Source organism: Zootoca vivipara, chromosome 14 (assembly GCF_963506605.1).
Source record: "Zootoca vivipara chromosome 14, rZooViv1.1, whole genome shotgun sequence".
NCBI lineage: Eukaryota > Metazoa > Chordata > Lepidosauria > Squamata > Lacertidae > Zootoca > Zootoca vivipara.
The window spans coordinates 29,712,147-29,735,916 of record NC_083289.1 but is presented as its reverse complement, the minus strand read 5'-3'; the positions used below and the strand labels follow the sequence as shown (position 1 = coordinate 29,735,916).

The 23,770-nt window shown below is 47.5% G+C and overlaps 1 protein-coding gene across 2 annotated transcripts in view; it reads left to right on the top strand.

Moving 5' to 3' along the window:
* Window positions 1-23,770, top strand: part of PRKCB (protein kinase C beta) — a 199,730-nt gene that overhangs the window by 136,683 nt on the left and 39,277 nt on the right. For both annotated transcript variants that reach the window (XM_035130770.2, XM_035130769.2), the window contains exons 10-13: window positions 5,669-5,842; window positions 8,865-8,956; window positions 9,183-9,245; window positions 16,585-16,723. In XM_035130770.2, the coding sequence (XP_034986661.1) occupies window positions 5,669-5,842; window positions 8,865-8,956; window positions 9,183-9,245; window positions 16,585-16,723 (468 nt within the window). The remainder of the gene's footprint in view (window positions 1-5,668; window positions 5,843-8,864; window positions 8,957-9,182; window positions 9,246-16,584; window positions 16,724-23,770) is intronic.

The following is a 23,770-nucleotide window of genomic DNA, read 5'->3' as shown; positions in this document are numbered from 1 at the left end:
CTATAACGTTTCAGCAAGGTTTAGAAGTGCTGTTATAGAAGTACTGTTAACTTCCTCCCAGTGACTCGAAGGCAGACAAGAAAACCCCCTTGTTGGAGATACATGCAAAAGCAGCAAGAATTATCTCAAGTTCACCTGATTGCCTCAAGATATACAAATGGCGTATAATTAATAATTTGAAGGTTTTGTGCATTATGTGTTATATAGGAATACTGAAATGTGTCAAATGACTTTGGGACAAAGGGGGAAAGTGAATTGCAAGGACATTCTCTCTCCTTGACCTCAAGACTCTGTGCCCTAGGATTTAAAAGCAGCCGGAATTGTCTCAAGATCATGATGGCCTCAAGACATACAACTGATATATAATTATTAGGTCTTATGTTGCGTGATATTCGACAGAAACATTGAACTATGTCTGACAGTATGTTATTTCCACAAGGAGGGGGAGGTGAACCAATTTTGTGTTTAATTGTTGGGTTTTTTTTTAAAAAAAAAAATGTATAGTGTCCCAATGTTTTTTTTTTGTATTATTGCCATGCATTGTATGCCTTTTAAAGGATCAGGATATTGCATAGTTCAGTATTTAGATTAGATCAACTTATGACCACATTTTCTTGTCCCACCTGGCACTCTGCAGTGTGCCAACCTTCTCTACACATTTTTTAAATTTGTTTTTACTCATTTTACCAAGAATAAGCTCCAAGATCCATGAAACACCAGATAAATGAAGGTATTTATGTCTTGATTTAACAGGAATGATCCCTTTTAGAGTTAAATTTGACTAATTTGGACATGTTTTATGGGGCTGTATAAATTTTAATTTGGCTTCAGTTCTAATTGGGCAAGTGTATCCAAGGTGCAAGTAGCTTTCTTCCTTTAAGAGCAACTGGGCAACTCCCTACAGTGCAAGGCCAGAGCCTATAATAAAGGCCCATAGAAAGCCCAAGGCAAAGGCATCTCTCTCATGACATGTCCAAACCTGTGGCAGCTATGGGGGGTGCCAGGCGACATGGTCAATATGAAAGCCCTAAGGGGATTCACCAGGGATTGTTGCTGTTGTGCCACGATGGAGGTGTGCAACCAGAGGAGAGCTAGCTTTTGACACCTGAAGAACACACAAAAGGGTAAACAAACAAACTGCACTTTCCAGTCAATATTGGTGGACCATCCTGTTAAATGAAATACGTAGACCATTTTTGAGAAATGCTTCTCCCAAAGTACTAAAACAACACATCTGGTTATTCTTTTGTGGGGCAACAATTTTTAAAAAAAATTATAGCCCCAAATGGGGGATATTGTTATAAGAATTTTGAGGTCATATATATATATATAATAATTGTTCATAAAACATGTACATGAATGTACAGAAACATGTCTGAAGCAGCACAGGAAAACAGGCCTGACTGACACCATTTTGACTCTCTCTGACCAGGTGTTCCTCTGCAAGGAAGAAGGGGGGTGGGGGGAACCTTCTCATTGTCTCAGGAATTAAAGTGATAATCCCTGGCATCCTGATACCTGACTGCCAGACAAAAGGGTGTGATTAACTTGGCTGGGAAACAGGGAAATGTAAATATCTCTCAATTTTGTTGATTAGGTTCTGGGGGCAGGGGGCAGGGTCCAGGGTGCTCAGATTACTGCCACCAGACCTCCCCTTTCATGATGTACCTATGATGAATCTAGGGAGGGGGGGTCTTGGGCTACACCCCTTCTGTGACATATGGATGATGCTTCTGGGGGGTGGGCTGAAACCAATTTCAAATCTCTTTTTAAGGGCAAGACATCTTTGTTTGGGGTTCCTTCCTTGTTCTCCTGTGTGAGAGGAAGGACCCTGTTGCAACAGCAAAAATAAAAGTGCCTTGCTTCGCACGTCCTGGTTTGGTCTCTGTTATTTGGTGGGCAGGAGACGCTTAAACTTTGTCTGCTTGCCAGGATACCTGGACTCTTCCTGGGTCAAGGATCCACTTAATTCTAGGGCCGTGTAGCTCTGCAAAATTTTTACAACAGTTGCTTTAAAGCAAAGATGCAGAACCTCTATGACCCTCCATATGTTGTCAGACTCCAACTCCCATCATGCCTCATTATTGACCCAGGTGACTGCAGGGTCTGGCAGGAGTTCACAGAATCACAGAATCGTAGAGTTGGAAGGGACCAAAAGGGTCACCTAGCCCAACCCATGCAATGCAGCAATCTTTTGCCCAACCTGGGGCTTGAACCCACAACTCTGTGATTAGGAGAATCATGCTTTACCAACTGAGCTGGAGTCCAACAAAGAATCGTGTCATGGATTCTTCAACTGTGATACCTGCCTTGCAGAGGGTTGGGCTAGATGACCCTTGGGATCCCTTCCAACCATACAATTCTATCCTTCTGTGAACTCCTAGAGGGCCACAAGTCCCCCAGTCTTCACTGTATGGGATACTCCTAACCAGGCCTCCTCAGAAGTATTAAACTCAAGGGGGCTGACTCCCAGGCAAGTGGGGTTATTTTGCAGCTTTAGAGTTTTCTTTTTGTTTCAGCTTTTGTCTTTAACTTTTATTAACTTGTGGTGTTGAATATGGGAGTACTTGTGTTACCGAATGAATAGGCAATTTCCGTGATTGTGTACAAATGGCCTATAAATAAACAAGACTGCAAAATAAGTAAAATGCAAGAAGAGGGCACTAGGCCTAGGAGCCAGTCAGACCACATGAAGCAGGAGAGTTGCCCAGGTCAAAGGCAAGACCAGCAATCTGCTCTAGAGCTACCGGTCCAGAGAAGCAGATGAGGAGACTCAGAGGTCATAGGGGCGGGCTGGATGTGACGTTGCAGATCGGAAGGATCCTGGGGCAGAGTGGATCAAGGTCAGGGGAGGTGGTCCAGAAATCCCTCCCTACCAAGGTGGCAATCGACTGTGTGGCAAAACAATCCATTTCCAGGGAATAAGAAGAAGAAGAAGAAGAAGAAGAAGAAGAAGAAGAAGAAGAAGAAGAAGAAGAAGAAGAAGAAGAAGAAGAAGAAGAAGAATAGTAGTAGTAGTAGTAGTAGTAGTTTGGATTTGATATCCCGCTTTATCACTACCCAAAGGAGTCTCAATGCGGCTAACAATCTCCTTTTCCCTCCTCCCCCACAACAAACACTCTGTGAGGTGGGTGGGGCTGAGAGACTTCAGAGAAGTGTGACTAGCCCAAGGTCACCCAGCAGCTGCATGTGGAGGAGCGGAGACGCGAACCCGGCTCCCCAGATTACGAGTCTACCACTCTTAACCACTACACCACACTGGCTCTCATTTTGAACACCACAAGCCAAAGAGCAGGTTGGGGGTGGGGTGGGGGGTGGCAGTGTTGATTTCCAAAGCAATCCCGCAACAAATTGAAGCAATGTATCTTAATAACTGGCAGGGTGTTGTTGGCATTTTTCGGGAGCCTTCCTTCGGCTTGATTTGATTAACGACGGAAAATTATGTTGGCAGGAATCTCTGCGGCTCAGGGTTTATTGTAATAAATAAATCTACAGCTTGCCACAACTGGTTTAAAATATTAAGGGGACAAGTTATTCCACACAGGGGGAGAGGGGTGGGCAGGCTTGCGGGGCAGCCAAATTGCCAGGCGAAGGGTTGCCAAATGGGCACGGGTGAACTTCCTCAATCCTACTCATGGAAGGAAGGGTTTGGAGCAGTAGAGCACCTGCTTTGCATGCAGAAGGTCTTGGGTTCAATCCCCAGTGGCATCTCCAGGTAGGGGTGGGAGGGAACCTGCCCAAAACCTTGGAGAGCCACTGCCAATCAGTGTAGATGGACCAATGGTGTGAATGAACCAAGGCTCTGACTCAGTACAAGGCAGTTTCCTATGTTCCTGTGTCTTTGGGAAAGGGCCATAGCTCAGCGCCGCTTTATTGGATTTTGAGTTGATTTTATAATTTGTATTCTGCTTTTGCAACAACAAATGTTGAGCTCAAAGCAGCTCACAATATTCACCATGGCATTAAAAAAAGCATTACAGCAAGCATTACAATCACTATAATACCAAGCACAGCAGCATATGAATAAAGCAAACAACGAAGGAATGAATGCAATTCAATAATCTCATAGTAATTCAAAACATCGGACAGAGCTGCTGAACGCCAGCCCTGTGCCAGATGGCATCCAAACCATGAGGACTAGCATCTTGCAATATTTTTAGTGGGAAGCAGTAGCTCTGTGGTAAAGCAGCTGCTGTGCATAAATAAATATAAAATAAATTCGTCGTTTTATTTGTATGCTGCTTTTCCACACACAAAGTCGCCTTCAAAGTGGCTTACAACCAAGGCAACAGGAATGCATTTCCAAATCAAAATGCTGCAAAACAATTTTGTAATAACATGATAGGACAACAACACCACGGCAAACAAAACAACAGGCAAAACAACAACAGCATTTCTGGACTCTAGAAAGAACAAGATTACATTAATGACATCCAACAGCAAAAATGACAAGGCTGCTTGACAGTTCCACCTTGGTGCTAGGAACACCCTCCCATGATGTTGCTCACAGTCCTTCTCCTGCAAGGCTTCCAAGGACCTCCCCACCCCTCCCGTGATGTTGTTACTTTGGCATGCAGAGTAATAATAATAATAATAATAATAATAATAATAATAATAATAATAATAATATATTATTTATACCCCACCCATCTGGCTGGGTTTCCCTAGCCACTCTGGGCGGCTTCCAACAGAAATATTAAAATACACTAATTTCTTAAAGATTAAAAGCTTCCCTAAACAGGGCTGCCTTCAGATGTCCTCTAAAAGTCTGGTAGTTATTTTTCTTTTTGACATCTGGTGGGATAGCGTTCCACAGGGCGGGTGCCACTACCGAGAAGGCCCTCTGCCTGGTTCCCTGTAACTTGGCTTCTCGCAGTGAGGGAACTGCCAGAAGGCCCTTAGTGCTGGACCTCAGTGTCCGGGCAGAGCGATGGAGGTGGAGACGCTCTGTCAGGGATGTGGTGACTACTCTTGAGTAACGACCTTCCACATGCTTGTCTTTCAGACATTTTTATTGGTGCACATTATTTACAGTGTAACGAACTACTGATTCCATGTCTACCCGCTCGAGTCAGATTCCTGCACTGCCCCCCTCCGCGTTCTGGACCAGCATAAAAGCCTCGGAACTGAGAAGCGCCTCCCTTTCCTCCTCCTCCTCAATTCCGGCGTTGGGGGGACGGGTCGTCTGTCAGACCGATTCCTGTCCTCTCTTTCCGCCTCCCTCTCTTCCTGCCTATGGAGCAGGGTCTCTTGGATGTTGCCAGAGCCCTGGCACTCCCTCTCCGTTTCCTGACTCCCTCCATCAGACCCTTCACTCTCATGACTGCTGGGAGCCGGGCTGCTTCGGATGAAGGGGGGGTTCTCTATAAGCCCTCCCCCTCACACGCTCCTTCAGGTATACTGGACCGAGGCCGTTTAGGGCTTTAAAGGTCAGCACCAACACCTTGAATTGTGCTCAGAAACGTACTGGGAGCCAATGCAGGTCTTTCAAGACCGGTGTTATGTGGTCTCGGCGGCTGCTCCCAGTCACCAGTCTAGCTGCCGCATTCTGGATTAATTGTAGTTTCCGGGTCACCTTCAAAGGTAGCCTGGAGTAGCAGCCAAAGCACCAGCCCAGGAGGTCTGCTCATTCTCCATCTCCCTTGTGACCGCCTTTGTCTTCCTCCAGGTGATGCTCTCTGAAAGGAAAGGGACCGACGAGCTGTACGCTGTGAAGATCCTCAAGAAGGACGTGGTCATCCAAGACGACGACGTGGAATGCACCATGGTGGAGAAGCGGGTGCTCGCTCTGGCCGGGAAGCCCCCGTTCCTAACACAGCTTCATTCTTGCTTCCAAACCATGGTAAGGATCCCTACACGCTCACACACTTCTGCCCTAGATCCTGCACAGTTTCCAAGCCAGCAGTTCTCACACTCAGTCCCCCTTCCCACTCCCCACATAGACTACTTGAAAATTGCTGAGGGTCTTGGCGGACCACTTAATGGTTTTTTCTGTCTGTTGAAGAAATTGCAGTGAGCTGTTCTGGATGCTAGGTGATTTGTAATTGAATCAAGATTAAATGCCTCCGTTCTAGCCTCCCATTAACTGTGTTGCTAATTCTCTCCGCTCCTTTCAAGGGCCTCCTCCCTTACTCCTGCCATATCTCCAACAAACGTCCCTCCACCCCATCCATCTAACTCACCTTCTGGGCGGAACACCAGGTTCTAAGAACCACAGAGTAGCCACTGCAATCACTCATCTTCCCGGAAGCATGGGCCACAGTTTGGAAGCCCCTGATCTCAGCTGAACAGAAAGCATCCTTGCCTTGATCCCAGGCAATGCCGCCAAGCGATACTGGACCAAGTGGGGAAGCTTAGGAGAGATGGGAGTAACTGTGTCTTGCTGGCAGGAAGAGGAGCTGGAGATGATATGTTGGGCTGCTCAGAAGATGGTGGGGGCTAAGGGAGCCCAGGGCAGAGTGGGTGCAAGGCAAGGACAGAGGCTGTGGCCATAAGGAGGACTAAAGAAGGAAAAGAGGTGAAGAAGGGACCACATGGTTCTACTGGCTGGGGTTGGTGGGAGTTGAACTCCAAAAACAGCTGAAGGGCACCAGATTGGGGCCATCTGCCCTAAAGCAATGAATCACCAGGAGCATCCGGTCCGGAATAAACAGAGGTATTGGGGGGGGGACCGCTTGCAAAAGAGCAGGCATTGCTTCCACAACTGTTTGGGGCTGGCTGCAGATAAGGAAGAGGGGAGGAGGCAGTGATAGGCACAGCGCAAGGCCCGTCCTTTCAGGCTTCCTACAATGAGCTTGGAGGATTACACTGAAATGTCAGCCAGCCATTTGGCTTTGCAAAAGGCGTTTTGCTGCAGCGGAAAGCAAGTGGGGCTGGGCCCTTCTCTGTGCTCGCTAATGAAACTCTTGCATGCAGCGAAGCTTTGCCTTTTGCACGTCTCTCTTTCTGACATCTGAAGTGTGTCGGCAGAGGATTAGTTCCCGGAGACCTGCCTGTAGCTTAGCAGTAATCATATTGGTAACGTAATCAAAATTTGTAGCAGAGGGTATTATCAGGTGCTGAGTACAAAGCGCTTTGATTTGGAGGAGAGCAGCCGCAGCCAGAGCTGCTCTTCCCATTTGCTGGCAAGGATGAAAATCTCAAATCTTCATCTCAAAGGGAGAGAGAATTAACTTTTTTTGCCCAGGTGTTTGGGGGCCTCTGGCTTTGCCTTTCACCTGCTCCCGAGTGACCCTCCTGATCCCAGATAAAATGCGAGTGGATTAAATGTGTGCACCATCTCCCCCCCCCCAAAAAGGAGATCAGAGCCTCCACAGTCAAAACAAAGACTGCGGGGAGCTGGCTTCCTTTGAGACCTTGATTCATCTAGCTCATTATTGTCCACACTGACTGGCAACAACAGCTCTCCAATGTAGAGATGGAGGAGGAATCAGCTCAAATCCCCACTCAGCTCTGAAGCTCGTTGAGTGACTGGTCACTATCTCTCAACATAGCCTCCCTTACAGGGTTGTTGTGAATGATAAAATGGGGGGGCGGGGGGCATGTGTGCTGACTTATTTATTTATTTCATAAAAAATTATACACTGCTTTATTGTTAAAAAACAATTTACAAAAAGGTGAAACAATAAATTTGAGGGGGAAAGTGAATACTTTAAAACATACAAAAAGCTTGAGCTACTAAAAAGAAAGTGGGGTCTGTGTTGCTGTGTATGTGCAACTAAACATATAGAGCAGGGGTCAGCAAGATTTATCTTGCCTGGGCCGGATTGGTCCCACGGAGATCCCTCCATGGGCCTGATCACGTGCGCGCCCACGATTTTCAGCGTGGCAGAAGCGAGTCCCCGTGCTGCGCTGCGCCAGTTTAGCACAGCACGAGAGCAGGCAGCTCGGTTTGGGGGCGGCTCATGGGCCGGTCAAACGACCTCCGCAGGCCGCTTCCGGCCCATGGGCCTTAGGTTGCTGACCCCTGTTATAGAGGCACCTGTGTCTATAGCCCCATGGTACGTACATCAGTTCCAGAATGGGCAATTTAGATCAAGAAAACATACTTAACCCCCCTACCCCCACCTTACTCATACATACACTTCTGCCTCAATCCAAATTACTCATTCTGACCATTCTTTAATATATATATATATATATATATATATATATAGAGAGAGAGAGAGAGAGAGAGAGAGAGAGAGAGAGAGAGAGAGAGAGAGTTTCATTAATACAGGTAGACAGGGATCTGCTCACTGTCTCTGGGTGATTTGCAGGACATTAGGGCCAATGGGGCACTGCCCCAGCACCCCTACTTTGCACCCAGGCAACACCCACCTGCCTGCTGTCTTACAATCCATTTAGAACAGGGGTCCCCAAACTTACCTCTCCGAGGGCCGGTGCCACCAGCGCACACACAATTTCTGGTGCACTTCTGGGTTGTCGGAACACCGGAAATAGCTTGTGTGCATCCGCATGGGCCTCCTCCGGCCTGGAAGTGCGCTGGAAATGACACTTGTGCATGCGCACAAGCTATTTTCGACACTCCAGTGACCTGGAAGTGGGCAGCTGTGCCGCGCCACGCTGGTGAGAGCGGGTGGCGGCAGTGGGCGGTGGGGGTTGTCGGGGGCCACATAAATGATGCGGCCCGTGGGCCTTAGTTTGGGGAGCCCTGATTTAGAGGGTGTCCCTGGCTGCCAGCTTCCTCCTCCTTAGTCTCAGTGTAGCTGTTTGTAGCACTCAGCCTCTGCTTGTCATTCGCTCTGGCGCCACCTGCTGCTGGCCTCCTTGCCTCCTGCCCTACCAGTCCCAATGGGCACTAGCAGCCTCCGTGCTTTTGTTACATTTCACGCCTCTCTCTCTCCTCTCCTCTCCTTCTCTAGGACCGCTTGTATTTCGTCATGGAGTATGTGAACGGCGGCGATCTCATGTACCAGATTCAGCAGGTTGGAAGGTTTAAGGAGCCCCACGCTGTGTAAGTTGGATGCTCCCTAATATAAAGCTCAGGCTAAGTGGTCAAATATGGCTTGGGAGCCCCATGGGGCAAAGGGTCTCCCTTGGGTTATGGGGGGGGGAGGCAGGCGGATGGACTTTCTCCCTCCACGCTGGATGCCCCGTGCTGTAATTAGATAGCAAAGCTTTCTGTTTCCAGTTGCCTCCCTCCTTTATCACTCTTCTTCTTCTCTAATCTTTACTTGCAGGTTCTATGCAGCTGAGATAGCCATTGGCCTGTTCTTCTTACATAACAAAGGAATCATTTATCGGTAGGTGGGCATGCTTTCTCTCTCCGGCTTCTAGAAAGGCAGCAGCAGCAGCAGCTCCCCTCCCGTTTGACAGGCAATTGGCATTGATGGTGTGCATTCAAGGCTTTCCGCATGGAGACGTGGTTCCTGGTGCTCTAAAAAAGCCACCAGCTTGCCTTTCAGGTGGCCATTTGGCCATCATCCATGGAGTGCATTTCCAGCAAGCAGAGCCAAAGGCTTCCGAGTGCCAGTGCCTCGCGAACAAATGTGGTGTGTTTTGTGTGTGTTTTCCCCCCTCCTGGATTCTGTAGGGAAGCCGGCTGATCGAGCATCTTTGAGGCTTCCCTTTGCTCGTGGTCTTAAATCTCGGTTTGCTTGACAAGCCACGGCTGGCAGCTCGCAGTGCGGGGAGGGCCCGGCGCTGCCTCATCATTGACACATAAAGCTGGCACTTCAGAAGTGATTTGTCTAGAGTCTTGCTGTAAAAACCTGCCATTTGCTGTTTGACTGCTAAACATTCCAGGACGTGGCTTTGGAAGGCTCTCGGCTGCTAGGGTGGCCAGAGCAGTAATCTGTGCAGAAGGCATTATCCCACCACCCCTGATTTCGCTCTCCCTCTTCCTCTTCTCTTTGAGTAGCTCCCCATACAAAAAAAAATGCTCGAAACAAAATAAAAAAAATCCTTCCACTAGCACCTTAGAGACCAACTAAGTTTGTCATTGGTATGAGCTTTCGTGTGCATGCACACTTCTTCAGATTCTTAAGTGTGCGTGCACACGAAAGCTCATACCAATGACAAACTTAGTTGGTCTCTAAGGTGCTACTGGAAGGATTTTTTATTTTGTTTTGACTACGGCAGACCAACACAGCTACCTGTGAAAAAAAAATGCTCAGCAGCCTTGGAGAACGTTCAGCATTAGCTCCCTCCTGCAAGCAGCTGGCTGGCTCTGGGGGAAGCCACCAGGAATTGTGGGGGGGGGAGAGAGAGAAGTGTTTGACATTATAACATATCGCACCACCACCCCAACATTTGACAGATGAAAAATAAAGATGCTTTGATATCACCTGTATTTATCATTTTTTAAAAAAGATTGCTGCCTAAGGCACATTGCTGAAAGCTCTGCTCTGCCTTCTGTAAGCTGCTGTCTCCATTTATTCCCCCCTGGCCTGTACCCCATTGAAGGCAAAGCTTTCTTCTTAAAGGTGCAGTAGAATGATGTTTTTGTCCCAGAAAATGGCGCCAAGAATTCAAAATCCATGTCGTCGGCTACTGCATTAGTGCAATGGCCAGCTGTTCCTGTCCATGTTTGATGTATCAGTTGCTCAGTTTGTGGGGTGCTTCAAAATGCAGGGTTATCGGTACAAAACGCTGCTAAACAACTCAAAACTTTGGCACAGGATTGCAGAGGATCCCAAATTTGGAGTCTGTAGTTAATGTTAAGTACAGTAAAGGTAAAGGACCCCTGGACGGTTAAGTCCAGTCAAAGGCGACTATGGGGTACGGCACTCATCTCGCTTTCGGGCCAAGGGAGTCTGCGTTTGTCCACAGACAGCTTTCCAGATCATGTGGCCAGCATGACTAAATGCTTCTGGCTCATCGGAACACCGTGCTGGAAGCCAGAGTGCATGGAAATGCCATTTACCTTCCTGCCGCAGCAGTACCTATTTATCTACTTGCACTGGTGTGCTTTCAAACTGCTAGGTTGGCAGGAGCTGGGACAGAGCAACGGGAGCTCACCCCGTCACGGGGGTTCGAACCGCCGACCCTCCGATCAGCAAGCCCAAGAGGCTCAGTGGTTTAGACCACAACACCACCCTGTGTTTGATGTATCAATTGTTTGGTATGTGGGGCGCTGCAAAATTTGGGGTTTCACTACACAACGTTGCACAAAAACTGCAAAAAATTGGCACAGGGTTGGTGGAGATTCCAAATTATGGGGGTTCTTAGTTAATTTGCCTGCTCCTGTGCATGCAGGGGGCCTGGAGACAAGGACTAACCATCCATCCATCCATCACTCAGAGATTTTACTTTTAGTGATGCTCAGCAGGGAGGAAGCTGTCACCCTAAAGACTGACAGCTCTGGCAGCACTTGGGTGTGCATGTGGGGAGGGGAGTCCCCTCTTCTGTTTTGCTATTGCTATTGCTTGATGAGAATTTTTCTTTATTAGCGGAGCAGAACAGACAACCTTGAGATGTGCATTCCCACTGTGATTTTTGCCCCCATTGTTTGGTGGTGGTGGTGAGGGTGTTTCTGCCCCATCAAAAGATCAAAGGACTGATCCTAAAGGAATTCATGCCTCATAAAGAAGGTGACGACCGCATGGGGGTGGGGTGGGGGAAAATAAGTCCCTTTTTATTCCATGCCCCTAAAAAAGGACCATTATGGGATTGCAGGAGTCATTCCAGGGGTGGTTTGGGCTGGGAAGAAGCGGGATACCCAGGCTTGTCTGCATGCCATTATTACATGCACAAGCTAAAATACTGGGTGCAAAAATTGAGGGTTGTTGTTTTTTATATTTAAAAAATCAAGTTTCTAGTCCATATGATTGATTGCCAATATAGAGTTTAATCTTGTTTGGGGGTGCATAGAAATAACTCATGCTTGTTTTCATTTATTTTCCCTGAGAAAAACGAAATTGCAGAATGCTTAAAATATGCACAGCATTTGTTTGGCTTTCATTACTGAACTGGACAATATCCTTTGGGTTTTGAAGCAATAACAGGGCAAAATAGCCAATGAATCAAGGAAATAACTGTAGACAAATTAAGTCATGTTTTAAACCTGTGGAACCGTTGTAGAAATCTCAGATAAATCAGCAGTATGCCTGCAAATTCTGCATTTCGTTTTTAGTTTCTATTATTTTTTTAACTTTTCTGTGTTGCATTATGAGTGAGACCCAAAACAAGTGTTTAGATTCTAAAAACCGAACATCACAAGACATCCAAACGAAAACAGTTATAAATTGGAGCTACCGTACTGGTCTAAATGCAGCACTGATTTATGTTTGGTCGTTGCCTGATTCTGTGTTGGATTTCGGCCAGTGATGTAGCAATCAAACACACCAGCAGCACTAAGCTATCACAATGACCTGGCCTTGCATGAGCCAGAAACCACAACTCGAGTGGCCAGATGTCCTGTTTTACAGAAGGTTGCCTGGCCCCAAGTTCAACTCAAAGAAGAGAGTGTGGTGGGCACCTGCGGAGGAAGAAGAGTGTGGGGAGGAGCGCACCGTCCCCAGCAGCACGATCCCGGTAGGGTGCCATCGTGGCTGTCCCCCCCCCCCGCCCGCGCTGGGTGCCACGCCCCTGCAGGCAGCATGCCCCACCCCAGGACATGCGCCACGCCCCTGCAGGCAGCGCACCCAGCCCACGGGACGCAAGCCAGCCCCGCCCCAACTCTATGCCCCACCAGTGCCAGAGCATGAAGCTCCACCACTGGTGGTGGGTGAGTGGAGTTGCTGTTTTCCATCAACAGTTGAGGCCTGGAGAACAGACCAAACAGGCCCCAACCTCACTGTTCAGCTTGCTTTCTGTTGCTTCAGAGGGTAGGACCCGAATCAATGGATTCAGATGGCAAGAAAGGAGATTCCGACTAAACACCAGGAGGGTAAGAGCTGTTCAACAATGGAGCAGACTCCCTCGGAAGGTAGTGGACCTTACTTCATTAGGGCTTTAAACAGGTTGGATGGCCATCTGTCAAGGATTCTTTAGCTGTGCTTCCTTCATTGCAGTTTGGGTTAAATGACCCTTGGGGTCGCTTCCAACTTTACAGTTCTAGGTTTCTAAGTCATGGCAGGGGCGTAGGAAGATAGGGGCGATGGGGGCGGCGCGCCCCGAGTGACGCGATCCCAGGGGCGCCATCGCCACTGCCCGCCCCACCCCTGCGCACGGCGCACCCTGCCCCAAAACGTGCCACTACGTCACTGTGCAAGACGTGCCCCGCCCCAAAACGCGCGCCACGTCACTGCGTGCGGCACGCCCGTCCCAGAACACGTGCCACGTCACTGGGGGCAGCACGCCTGCTCTCCGCCCCCGGTGACGGAGCATGAAGCTCTGCCACTGAGTCATGGAACATGGAACTCAGTGGGTCATTCTTCTTTTTATAGAGTTTTATTAACACTTTTCAGAATGCAATAAAAGACAAAGTAATCTACACAAAGAATAATAAAAAGAAAGGAAAAGAGATAGATGAATAAAAGATCTTCTCTCAGAATCGTATCTTGACTTTTTTTTTCCCAGATGGAAAATGATGTGTGTCACCTGGGAGCACCCCTATCTTCTCCCAGCCTCTCACACTGAGAGATCTCTCCTTCCCTGTCTTTCACACAGGATCCTTCAGACTGTTCATCAAGTGGATCTACTCAGGACACATTTAGGTGTGCCCTAAAGCTGATCATGGGTGGAAAGCAATGGTTGCTGCTTTCCTGCCAGAGCCAAACAAGCTCACTGCCGCTTTCCTTGGATGCAGAAAAGGACCGCTTCCTCCTTCCCCTAAAAAGGGCTGTCTCTGCCCGTAACTGCCGCCTTCCATTTGCAGCAGAAGATGGGCGAGTGAGAGAGGGAGAGTTCTCAACAAGGAGGGAATTATCTCCCCCTTTAAACCTCCCTCCTGGCAGTAGCAGATCATTCCAAGGCTCCAGCACTCCCCCTCCCTCTCCAAACACCTGCCTGTCTCCCCTAGGCCATCTGGGAGACCTCCTCCCTGCTCCCCCCAAATTTGGGGATGTAGCTTTAGGGGTATGAAATCCAGCTGTCCCACAGCCACAGATCCTCTGTGCTGTCTCCACAACCAGGGCCGGCTCTAAGGCAAGGCTGGGCGGCGCAATGCGCCAGGGCTCTGGGCTGCCAGGGGGCGCCGCGCTGCTGTGCCCGCGGCAGCCGCGCTGTGCCCGCCAGACAGCCGCGCTGGGAAACAGGGGGGGGCGCTGGAGGGATCTTCGCGCCAGGGCGCCAGATACACTTAAGACGGCCCTGTTCACAACCCAGCAGGGAGTTTGGAGAACTCTCAATTCACTTATGCAAAGCAGACAGTCACATCAGTGAAGAAGAAAGCTGAAGGATGGGAGGGTGACAGTGTGGGCCAACCCTGAAAAAGAGGAAATGCGGAAATACGTCATTCAAAAAAACAACAAGCAAACCAAGACAGGGAAAGGGCACCAATTTGCATACAATTTGCATGTGCTTGCTAATCTAAATGTGAAATGTGCTAATCTAGATGTAAATTACATTTACACAGAAACACACTAGGGATTGCCACAGTGGGGAACAAGACCCCCTTTTCCTGCTCTCCCTGTATAGGCTCCTTAAGTAGAGGACACCCTCACCTAGATGGCTTCCCTGTGAGATCTCTTCTAACAGAGGACTGGATCTGAGCAGTGCCGTCCTCTTCCCTCCTGTGATTCCTAGCAACTGATATCCAGAGGCACGCTATGACTAGTAGCCATTTTTAGGGTTGCCTTATGCCCTCTTTTTCTAGGACACATCCTCTTTTTCACGATGAGAGTCCTCATAGAGATCCATAGTTTAAAGTAGGAGTTGGCAAATGTGTCTCTCTCTCTCTCTCTCTCTCTCTCTCTCTCTCTCTCTCTCTCTCTCTCTCTCTCTCTCCTCTTGAAAATATGGCAGCCCTATCGTTGATAGCCTTCTTCATGAATGTGTCCAGTTTGGGCCACTCACTGCTGTCACGGCTAAAAATTGGCCGCTGTTTCTTTAATGCTGGGGAGCTGGGTCAGCATGAGTCAGCAGCCTGCAGTGACTCATGCAACCTTTCACCTAATTGTATTGTACCTGTATATATGTTAGTGGTGTTTGTTGGTTGGTTGACTGGTTGGTTGGTTGGTTGGAGAAAGCTGGTGGTGTTGATGTCTGTCGTTCTGCAGTTAAAGGCTTTTAAGAATAAAAGCAGAATATACTCTGCAAGGACACTCTTCGTGGAGTCTTTTGTGCCAGGCAAAGCAGGTCAGAAGCTTTGGCATATTTTTTCAAAACACTGACAACTGCATCTTCTTGTTATGAATTTTGGAACTTAGCTATGTGCTGCACAAAGAAGTTCCATCTTCTGTCTGTTCTGAGTTGCCCAGTACTCAATGGATGACTCCTTCATTCGTTTATTTCCTGCCTGATACCATAAGGTGTCAGGGAAGATTACAGCATTGAAAGCAAATTTAAGCCACTTCCAATCAAGGTGGGTCCTAAAAACATACATCCACAGCTTCTAGTCTTTTGAGACATGGAGAAAACTTTTCTCTTTCGGGGGTTTAGCTCAACTCATGCATAATTTCCCCCACTTCCTCCTCTTAGCAATCATTAATCTAAATTAAAAGCCCCAAACACTGAAGTCTTTCCTTTCCTTTCCTTTCATTCTAACCCCCTGATCATTTTAAACATGATTTTAATTTATCAAAAATGTGCTTAGATTGCTTTAAAATGTTTTCTATTACTTTAAATATATTTTTATTTTTTAATTGTTTTACCACTTTGGGGTTTGCCTCCCTGGGCTCCTTTTGGAGGAAGTGCTGAATATAGATTTAATTGATGATAATAATAATATTAATAACAGTTTGGGTTGCCTTTTTCCGAACCAGCTCTACAACATTCTTTTCGATGTGTGCAGCAGCCAGAACTGCGCACAGCATTACAAGTGCGGTTACACCAGGGCATTATGTTTTCAGAGGTTTTATTTTTGGTGCACGCTTTTTGTTCAAAGAAGGGGTGGAACTAGATGACCCTTGGGAGCCCCTCCTAGCCCTTCGATTCTACGTGCTTTGCAAAGCTCATAGATGTGCAGCTTTCAAAGGGTAGCTGGGTGTGTTTTGTTTGCTCAGCAAATTGCCCTTCTTGAAAAGATAGCTCATGAACTGAAAAGTATCCAAAGGGCAGAGCTCGGATGACCATGTATAAAAAAATAAATGGCATGCTTTTACTTCTTATACAAATATTAAGGCACCTGGTCACTCAGTGCCTCCAGTATATCCAAATGTCTGGCTCATTGAAGCCTATCTAGAACCTTTATTTCTCCACTCACTGTATAAATCTTTTATTATTTGTAAAGGGGATCTTTGTATGAGTTAATACTTTATTATTCTTTGGGAACCACGCTGTATCTTTGCACATTTGTCCTTCCAGGTTGTGGCATTTTATGGTTTACTTTTTGGAGTCTCCGTTTCCTTTTGCCATGCTTGCACTTTTGCTGTTGTTAACAAACAAACAAACAAATAGCTCGTTCAGCTCGAGGGGGTTGGTACTCTCATTGCTGGGGGTCGCCTTCTCTGCTCTGTCCCACCTTAAACTACAGTACCTGCTAGCCTTCTCTAGCTTCCATTAGGCTTTCATAACCACGGTCTGTTTTCAATGCTGCAGCGACCTGAAACTTGACAATGTGATGCTGGATTCTGAGGGGCATATCAAGATTGCTGATTTTGGCATGTGCAAAGAGAATATCTGGGATGGCGTCACCACCAAGACCTTCTGTGGAACTCCAGACTACATTGCGCCTGAGGTGAGTAACACAGAGAGAGAGAGAGACCCAGGTCCCCTTGCTTACATCCATATAACTTGTTTTAAATTTTAAGGGTGCACACACATAGCGGAGATACATTCCACCGAAAGCCAATCCTCCACCTTTCAAAAATATTCCCTGAGAAAAATACACTTAGCATACAGAACAACCCCCAAAGCCATCTTGGAGAAACCTTTCCCAGTACTGTAGTTTCTTTTACCCTTCAAATCTGACCAAAAGAGCACATTTTGTGTATGAATAGGGGAGGTCTGTGACGATGGTTTCAGAACTTGGGGTATTTATAATTTCAAAAAGAATGATCCAGACCAGCCAAGGTGGGGCAATGGCATCGCATACCCTGGGGGCAGGGGGGCAGATGCCCCCTCCTCAAGTAAAATACAGTGGTGCCTCGACTTATGAATTTAATCCGTTCCGAAGGCACCTTCATAAGTCAAAAAATTCATGTCGAAAAACGCCATTGGAAACGTGATTTCCCATAGGAATGCATTGGAAACGGAAAAATTCCTAAGTCGAAAAATCCCTATCTAAAACCGCTGCGGGTTTTTTCGGATGTTGAGACATTCGTAAGCGCACGGCCATTACCTCCATTCGTAACTCGAAAAATTCGGTTGTCGAGTTGTTCGTAAGTCGAGGTACCACTGTAATAGAAATATTTAACTTATCAGTCAAGTCGGTTCTGCTCCCCCCCCCAACAAAAGTCCTGCCCCTCCCCACAAGAATCCTGGCTATGCCCACGGGCAAGCATTATCAGGTATCTTGACAAACAGGAGACAACAAATTTCTGTTGTAGACTGCCTCTTTCTGTGATGCTTTTGGATGTTCTTTGGCTAAGGGGTTGGGCAATTTCTAAAGTCTTTAAAAGGTGCTACACACTATTGTTCGGGGTCCTCTTTGCTGAGGATACAGGAGACTCGGTTGCAACATGAATATAAAGATCTTCCTTGCTTTCCTTCTACTAGTTCCTGCTCCATCCATTCTTCTCTGAATGATCATGGACTTAGGGTACTCAGAGTCCCTTGGGGAGTTGGGCTGCAGAAGCCAACCCCAATTTTTTCTACTACAATCTCAGTGGGTCTACTCTTGAGTATGACATGTGTTGGATATTACCCTTAGTATAAATAATATGATTCCGTAACTTTCAGTTTGTTAATATATAGTTTCGGCAAATGCTGTTTGCTTTAAAGGCTTGGGCTTGAAGAAATCTTAATCAATGCATCCGTTAAATTTCCATAAGTGCTCTGAAGGAAAGGAGCAGGCTTGCTTTATTTTTAGCACCTTAACAAGCCGTTACCAAGGGAATAAAGACAATTGATCCTCTGCAACAATTTAGTGGATGCTTAAATTGTCAGAAGTTACAGCCCATGGTCTCCTTATCAAAGCATGTGTGCTTGATGAACAGCAAAGTTCTTTTTTAAATGAGTTAGAAGCGCCAAGATTTTCGCTGCAGAATCACAAGTTGCTCTGTGTAACTGGGGCTTTGGCTCAGGGGCAGAGCACATGCTTTGCATGCAGGTCACAGGTGTCTCCAGGTAGTGCTGGGAAAAGACTCCCCCCTGAAATCCTAGAGAGCCACTGCCAGTCAGTGTAGACAACACTGATCTGGATGGACTGTTGGCCTGACTCTGGCCTGCAGTGTATTGTCTACACAGGCTGGCAGCTCTCCAGCAATTCAGGCAGGGAATCTTTCCCAGCCCCACCTGAAGATGCTAGAGATTTGTCAAGGGGCTGACAGAATGATCAAGTCATTCACAGGTCAGAGAGGGAGACGCAAGGCTAACATGCGGTTCAGTTTCTTTATTAAGGAAAGGGGAAAAATACAAGAAGTCTCATAAGGCTAACACCGCCCCCGCCCCCCCGCCCCCGAAGAAGTTGCTCGAATTGGTGTGCAGCCTCTCCTTCTCTCTCTACCCCTCGTGAGTCAGGGCTCCTCTCTTGTAATCTTCTGCTACAGCAAACCCCAGGAGCCTCTCTCTGTGCCTGTCTGGCCCGTTGCTCGGCAACATGTAACATCCTTTGCGTTTTGGGAGTCAATGGGGCCAGAGAGCCTTCAGCAGAGATGCTGTTCTACTGGTGCTATGGGAAAGATGCAGGGTCTAGCTCCCCTCTATCATCTCTGTTGGAGCCTGCAGCCAAACCTCACCACCCTGCCTTGTGTTGAGTCACCTGCTTGTTTCTGTCTCCCCCTGATCCCTCATGCTTCCTGCTTCTAGTACCTCCCAGCCTGTCCCCTCCTCTGAGGTGTGGCCAGTATCCCACCACCAGGATCTGGGATCTAAGTCTTCTTCTGTGCCCTCTCTGGGGGGGGGTGTCTTGGCAGGCAGCTCCCAGCACTCTTCCTCATCCAGCCAGTCCCTGACAAGATTGAACCTGGGACCTTCTACATGCAGAGCAGGTGCCCCATCCCCTGAGCTATGGAAGATAGCTGTGATTCCTGCACTGTAGGCGGTTGGACCAGATGGCCCTTTGGGTTGCTTCCAATTCTACAGTTCTGTGATGGGAAGACAAAGGAAGCTCCCCAATGCTGCTCTGTACCGGATCTCTCCTATTCGTCATTGGGTCTCTGTTTTAGGAAGCTGCCTCATACCCAGTCAGACCATGAGCCCAGCTTGCTCAGTAGAGCTGTAACCAGCTCTTCATGGTTTCAGACCAGGGACTTTCCCTGCCGTACCTGGAGATGTTTGAACCTGGGGCCTTCTACATGAGAGCCCAAAGTCCGCCCCTGATGAATTTGTGGAACTAAAGTGGCAGGGCCCAAAAAGATTTGGGAGCCCTGGCTCTAAAGATATGGAGTGCTGTGCTCCTGCGGAATGCTATATTGATATCCATGGCTGGTAGCATATCAGGACATCGCTCCTCTCTTTCTGTCTCTTTGAGGAGTGCCTGTGAATGCTAAACCACTTTGTGTGTTCCTCCTTCCCAGGGAGACGTTTAATTACTAGGCTAACGTGCGCTATTTTCCCCCTTGTTCTGCCAAGATTAATATGGGAGCCTGGCCAGCATGTGGCTGGATCTCTGCACATGATTAATGTGCTTTCAGAGTAGAACAAACCATCATTCCCCACCCCCACCCCACCCTTGGTCGGCAACTGGGCATCATCTCCAAAGTGCTTGTTTTTCTGGCTTTTAATTCATTGTTTTTACTTTGGAACGAACAGAGAACAAAACCACAGACTGCAGTGTTTGTGAAAGTAGATGCAAAATTGGTATATCCCGGTAAGCCACCTGGAGCAATGTGCAAAAGGGACCTAGGAATATTTAAAGGAACTAACTAAATTACAAACTTTGGCCTAGCTTCTGGAGTAATGCCATACTTGATGGGCGCGGACTCAGATCTCCCAAACCTTTGCAGTCAAACATCAGGTTCAAAAAGACTCTTAGCTGTGATTCCTGCCTTGCAAGAGGTTGGGCTAGAGCAGGCACCCCCAAACTTCGGCCCTCCAGATGTTTTGGACTACAATTCACATCATCCCTGACCACTGGTCCTGTTAGCTAGGGATCATGGGAGTTGTAGGCCAAAACATCTGGAGGGCCGCAGTTTGGGAATGCCTGGGCTAGAGGATCCTCTTTGTTCCTTACAACTATACAATTTTGCGACTCATTGATCTCATGTTAGTCCTATTCAGAGGAGGCCCACTGAAAACAGTGCAGAGGAGTAACTTGGAGCCATCCATTTCAAGGGGTCTGCTCTTGAGGAGAACATGGTTGGTGACAACCCTGGGGACCTGAAAGGTTGTAAAATAAGGGGATATCTGCCAACATTGGTTCAACACTGTAAATGTGTTTGGGATGAGAGGGTTTGCGGTGGTGGGCAAGTGGGCGACTACTCCAAACCCTGCCGTAGATTGGAGGTGTGGGGACTAGAGACAGAGGCAATTATCATGGCGTCACGAAGAGTCGGGGTCACAAAGAGTCAGACACGACCAAACGACTAAACAACAACAATCAAAGGTTTTCCAAACTGCACATCCTTCAGTTCTCTTCATTCATTTCAGTGGGGGATAATTGTTCTGATCCACACAAAGGAGTGGCCCATTGTTCCTCCAACATCACAGATGTGCTCCCGAGATGAAGGCGGCCAGGAATAACACTTTGCAGCAAATGAACAGGTTTTGCACTTCCAAGCATGAGTGCATCTCATGCTTCTCCTTCCCTTGATCTCATTGATTCTGGGGATTTTTCCTTGGTGCCAAAATGACTATATTGAGTGCTAATGACAGCCAGGAGTGCAGCAAGCTCCATAAACTTTTATCTGGGCTGTTTGGAGGGATTAAAGCTTCACACCCCACTGGTGTACAAACAGTCCTCCATTGCCTACAAGGGCTTCTAATGCATTTTTCTCTGGAGTGGGCAGATCTGCACCTTGTTTCCCCCCAAGGCTAGAAAAGAGGCAGAATCAATTCCAAGAGAGGAAATGCAGAGGTGATGATGCTTCACACCTACCCCTCTCCATCCTTGCTTGGTCTTTCCATGTGGCCTGGACAATGGAGTTCCCTCAGTCCAATGTAAGCTGGGTGGATTCTATGAAGCTCCAACTTAGTACAGCTGCTTCACTACAACAGCTGGAACAGGAGGCATGAATGTATGGGGACCACACTGCTGTTCCGCTGGTCATGGACATAGCCAGGGGGGCAACTGCCCCCCAAATCAATAAAAATCAATAAAATACGTAGCAAACTGAGGTTCTGCCCCCACCCTAAAAAAGGCCTCCCCCTCCTAAAAAAAGGTATGCCCCCCAACAAAAATCCTGGCTACGCCCATGTTGCTAGTCCAACAGAAAAACTTTTTGGATTTGCAGCTGGCTAGTCGAGAGGTTGTATTGTGCCCTCTGAGATCAGAGTCCAATGTCAAGCAGCTCTGCTGCCTTCGGAGTAGAGAAGCTGGTGAATCCCAATGGGAAGAGGAGCAGAGATTGCTGATGTTCACTTATTCATCCCATGTTCAGAATGAAAATCAATCTGGTGAATACAATCAGTATTTGCTGCTGTCGTTTACAGTCCGCAAATGATACATAATTGGTTATTCCCCAACCTATTTATATTGTGTTTCCTTTGCACTGAAATGAATGGTGTTGGAGGATGCAATTAATTACAGAATTATGTAGAATTGCCCCATTGGTTGGTTGGCATCCATCTGTCTTGGGAGACAATGGAGGAGTGCACCTTTGGGGGTGAGGTCAAGCTGTTGGAAGGTTGCAGAGCCTGCTGTGGCCATAGAGACTGATGCGGGAGAGACATGTTTTGTTGCAGCTGGGGCAGATGAAGGTGCCCAGTTTTGTGGCTGCAGATGCACCATGGCTTCCTTCTCTCTGCACTCCTCCCAACAGTCATTTCTCCTCTGGTCACTGCTATGGATACACAACTTGACTGCCTGTCTCCAGGGACTGCAGTCGTCTGCAAGGGATCCTCACATGGCAGGGTTGATGTGGCCAGCTTTCATGTCATATTTGCAGACATCCTTGTGGTGCAGAGTTGGTCTGCCAATGGGCCTGTTGCTTGAAGCCAGTTCTCCGTAAAGCACATCCTTGGGGATCTTGCCATCTTCCATTCTGTAGACATGACCAAGATGTTGCTGAGACAGGAGTGCGAACATGCTGGGAATGTGGGCTTGGGAGAGCACATCTTTGTTTGGACTTCTGTCCTGCTATGCGTTACCCAAAATCCTTCTGATGCACTGTATGTGGAAGGCATTGAGGTGTCCCTCCTGACAGTTGTAAGTTGCCCATGACTCATTTCTATAAAGCAGTGTGCTCGGCACACAGGTCTGGTGAGCCATTGCCATAGTTGCTTTGCCAATACACTTGTCCAGCTCAGCATCGGTGGAGGGAATGCTGGTATTGCACCACAGGGAGATGAATAAGGTTATTTTTATCAGAAGCCGGACTGCAGCAGAACAGAAACAAAGCAGCATGCAATGAACAGAGGACAGAATGGAAACCAGTGCCTTCTCCCAGCCTTTCTTCTGAGCTTCATTGAGGCCTCCCCCCGCCAACACCTGCAGGGTTCAAGTCCCCACTCAGCCGTGACCTTGGGCCAGTCAGTATCTCTCAGCTTGACCTACCTTGCAGGGTTGTTGTGAGGGGAAGCAGATGACCACGTACACCACCTTGAGCTCCTTGAAGGAGATGGGAGGTAAATGTAATAAATAAAGAATGGAAAATAAAGGTTTGAGATGTCCCAAGCAGTTGACCTGAGTCTCTGCTACAAATCACCCATAGAACTGCAGGGCAGAAAAAGAGAGTTATGTAAGTGGAGAAGAAATCACAAATAAGCAGCAAGAAATCAGACAAAGTTTTGCCAGGAGAACATATTAAGGGCCAACACAGAATGCCCCAAAGCACGCAAAGGGAGGAGGAAGAGCCTACATTTTGAAGGACTCTGCCTTCCCCCATTTGTTTGCCTCGTTTAAGCGTATGGGGTTTGACAAGCCCGAGGCACTGCCATCTGTTACTTAATGCAAAACCGTTTCGTCATTTATTCATCCTAATTACAGATTTCTATTCCGAAAAAATTCATATATTCAAACATAAATGCAAATCGCACGGTAATTGCTGAAAAATATACACAGCCTCGATCGTCTTCATCACCAAGAGAAGCTTCTCCCAGGCCATTCATCGTGGCCCAAAAGCTCTGATCTGGGCACAATAGTTTGACAGCTGCATGGAGTACCCCAGTTCTCTCTCGAAAAGAGGCAATATTTCTCCCAGTGGGAATTTCCTTGCACAATGGCAAGGAAATGGGGATCCTCCGTGGGCACTTGAAGTGACCTCCCCAAACTCAACCATTTTCCCATTCTGGTCAAATGAATTAAAACAGTGGATTTTCACATTCGCCCACCTCCTGTTCCTACCTCCACCCTTTCAAAATCACATTGTGATGCATTAGCATTTCCTACATGAACACCCATTTTGCAATTTATGTGGCAGGCAGCACCATGCCACAGACACATTGCCATAGAAGAGAGAGAGAGATGAAATTAAACAGAAAATAGAAACGCCTGCCATATTGCATGATCCCAGATCACCTGCTT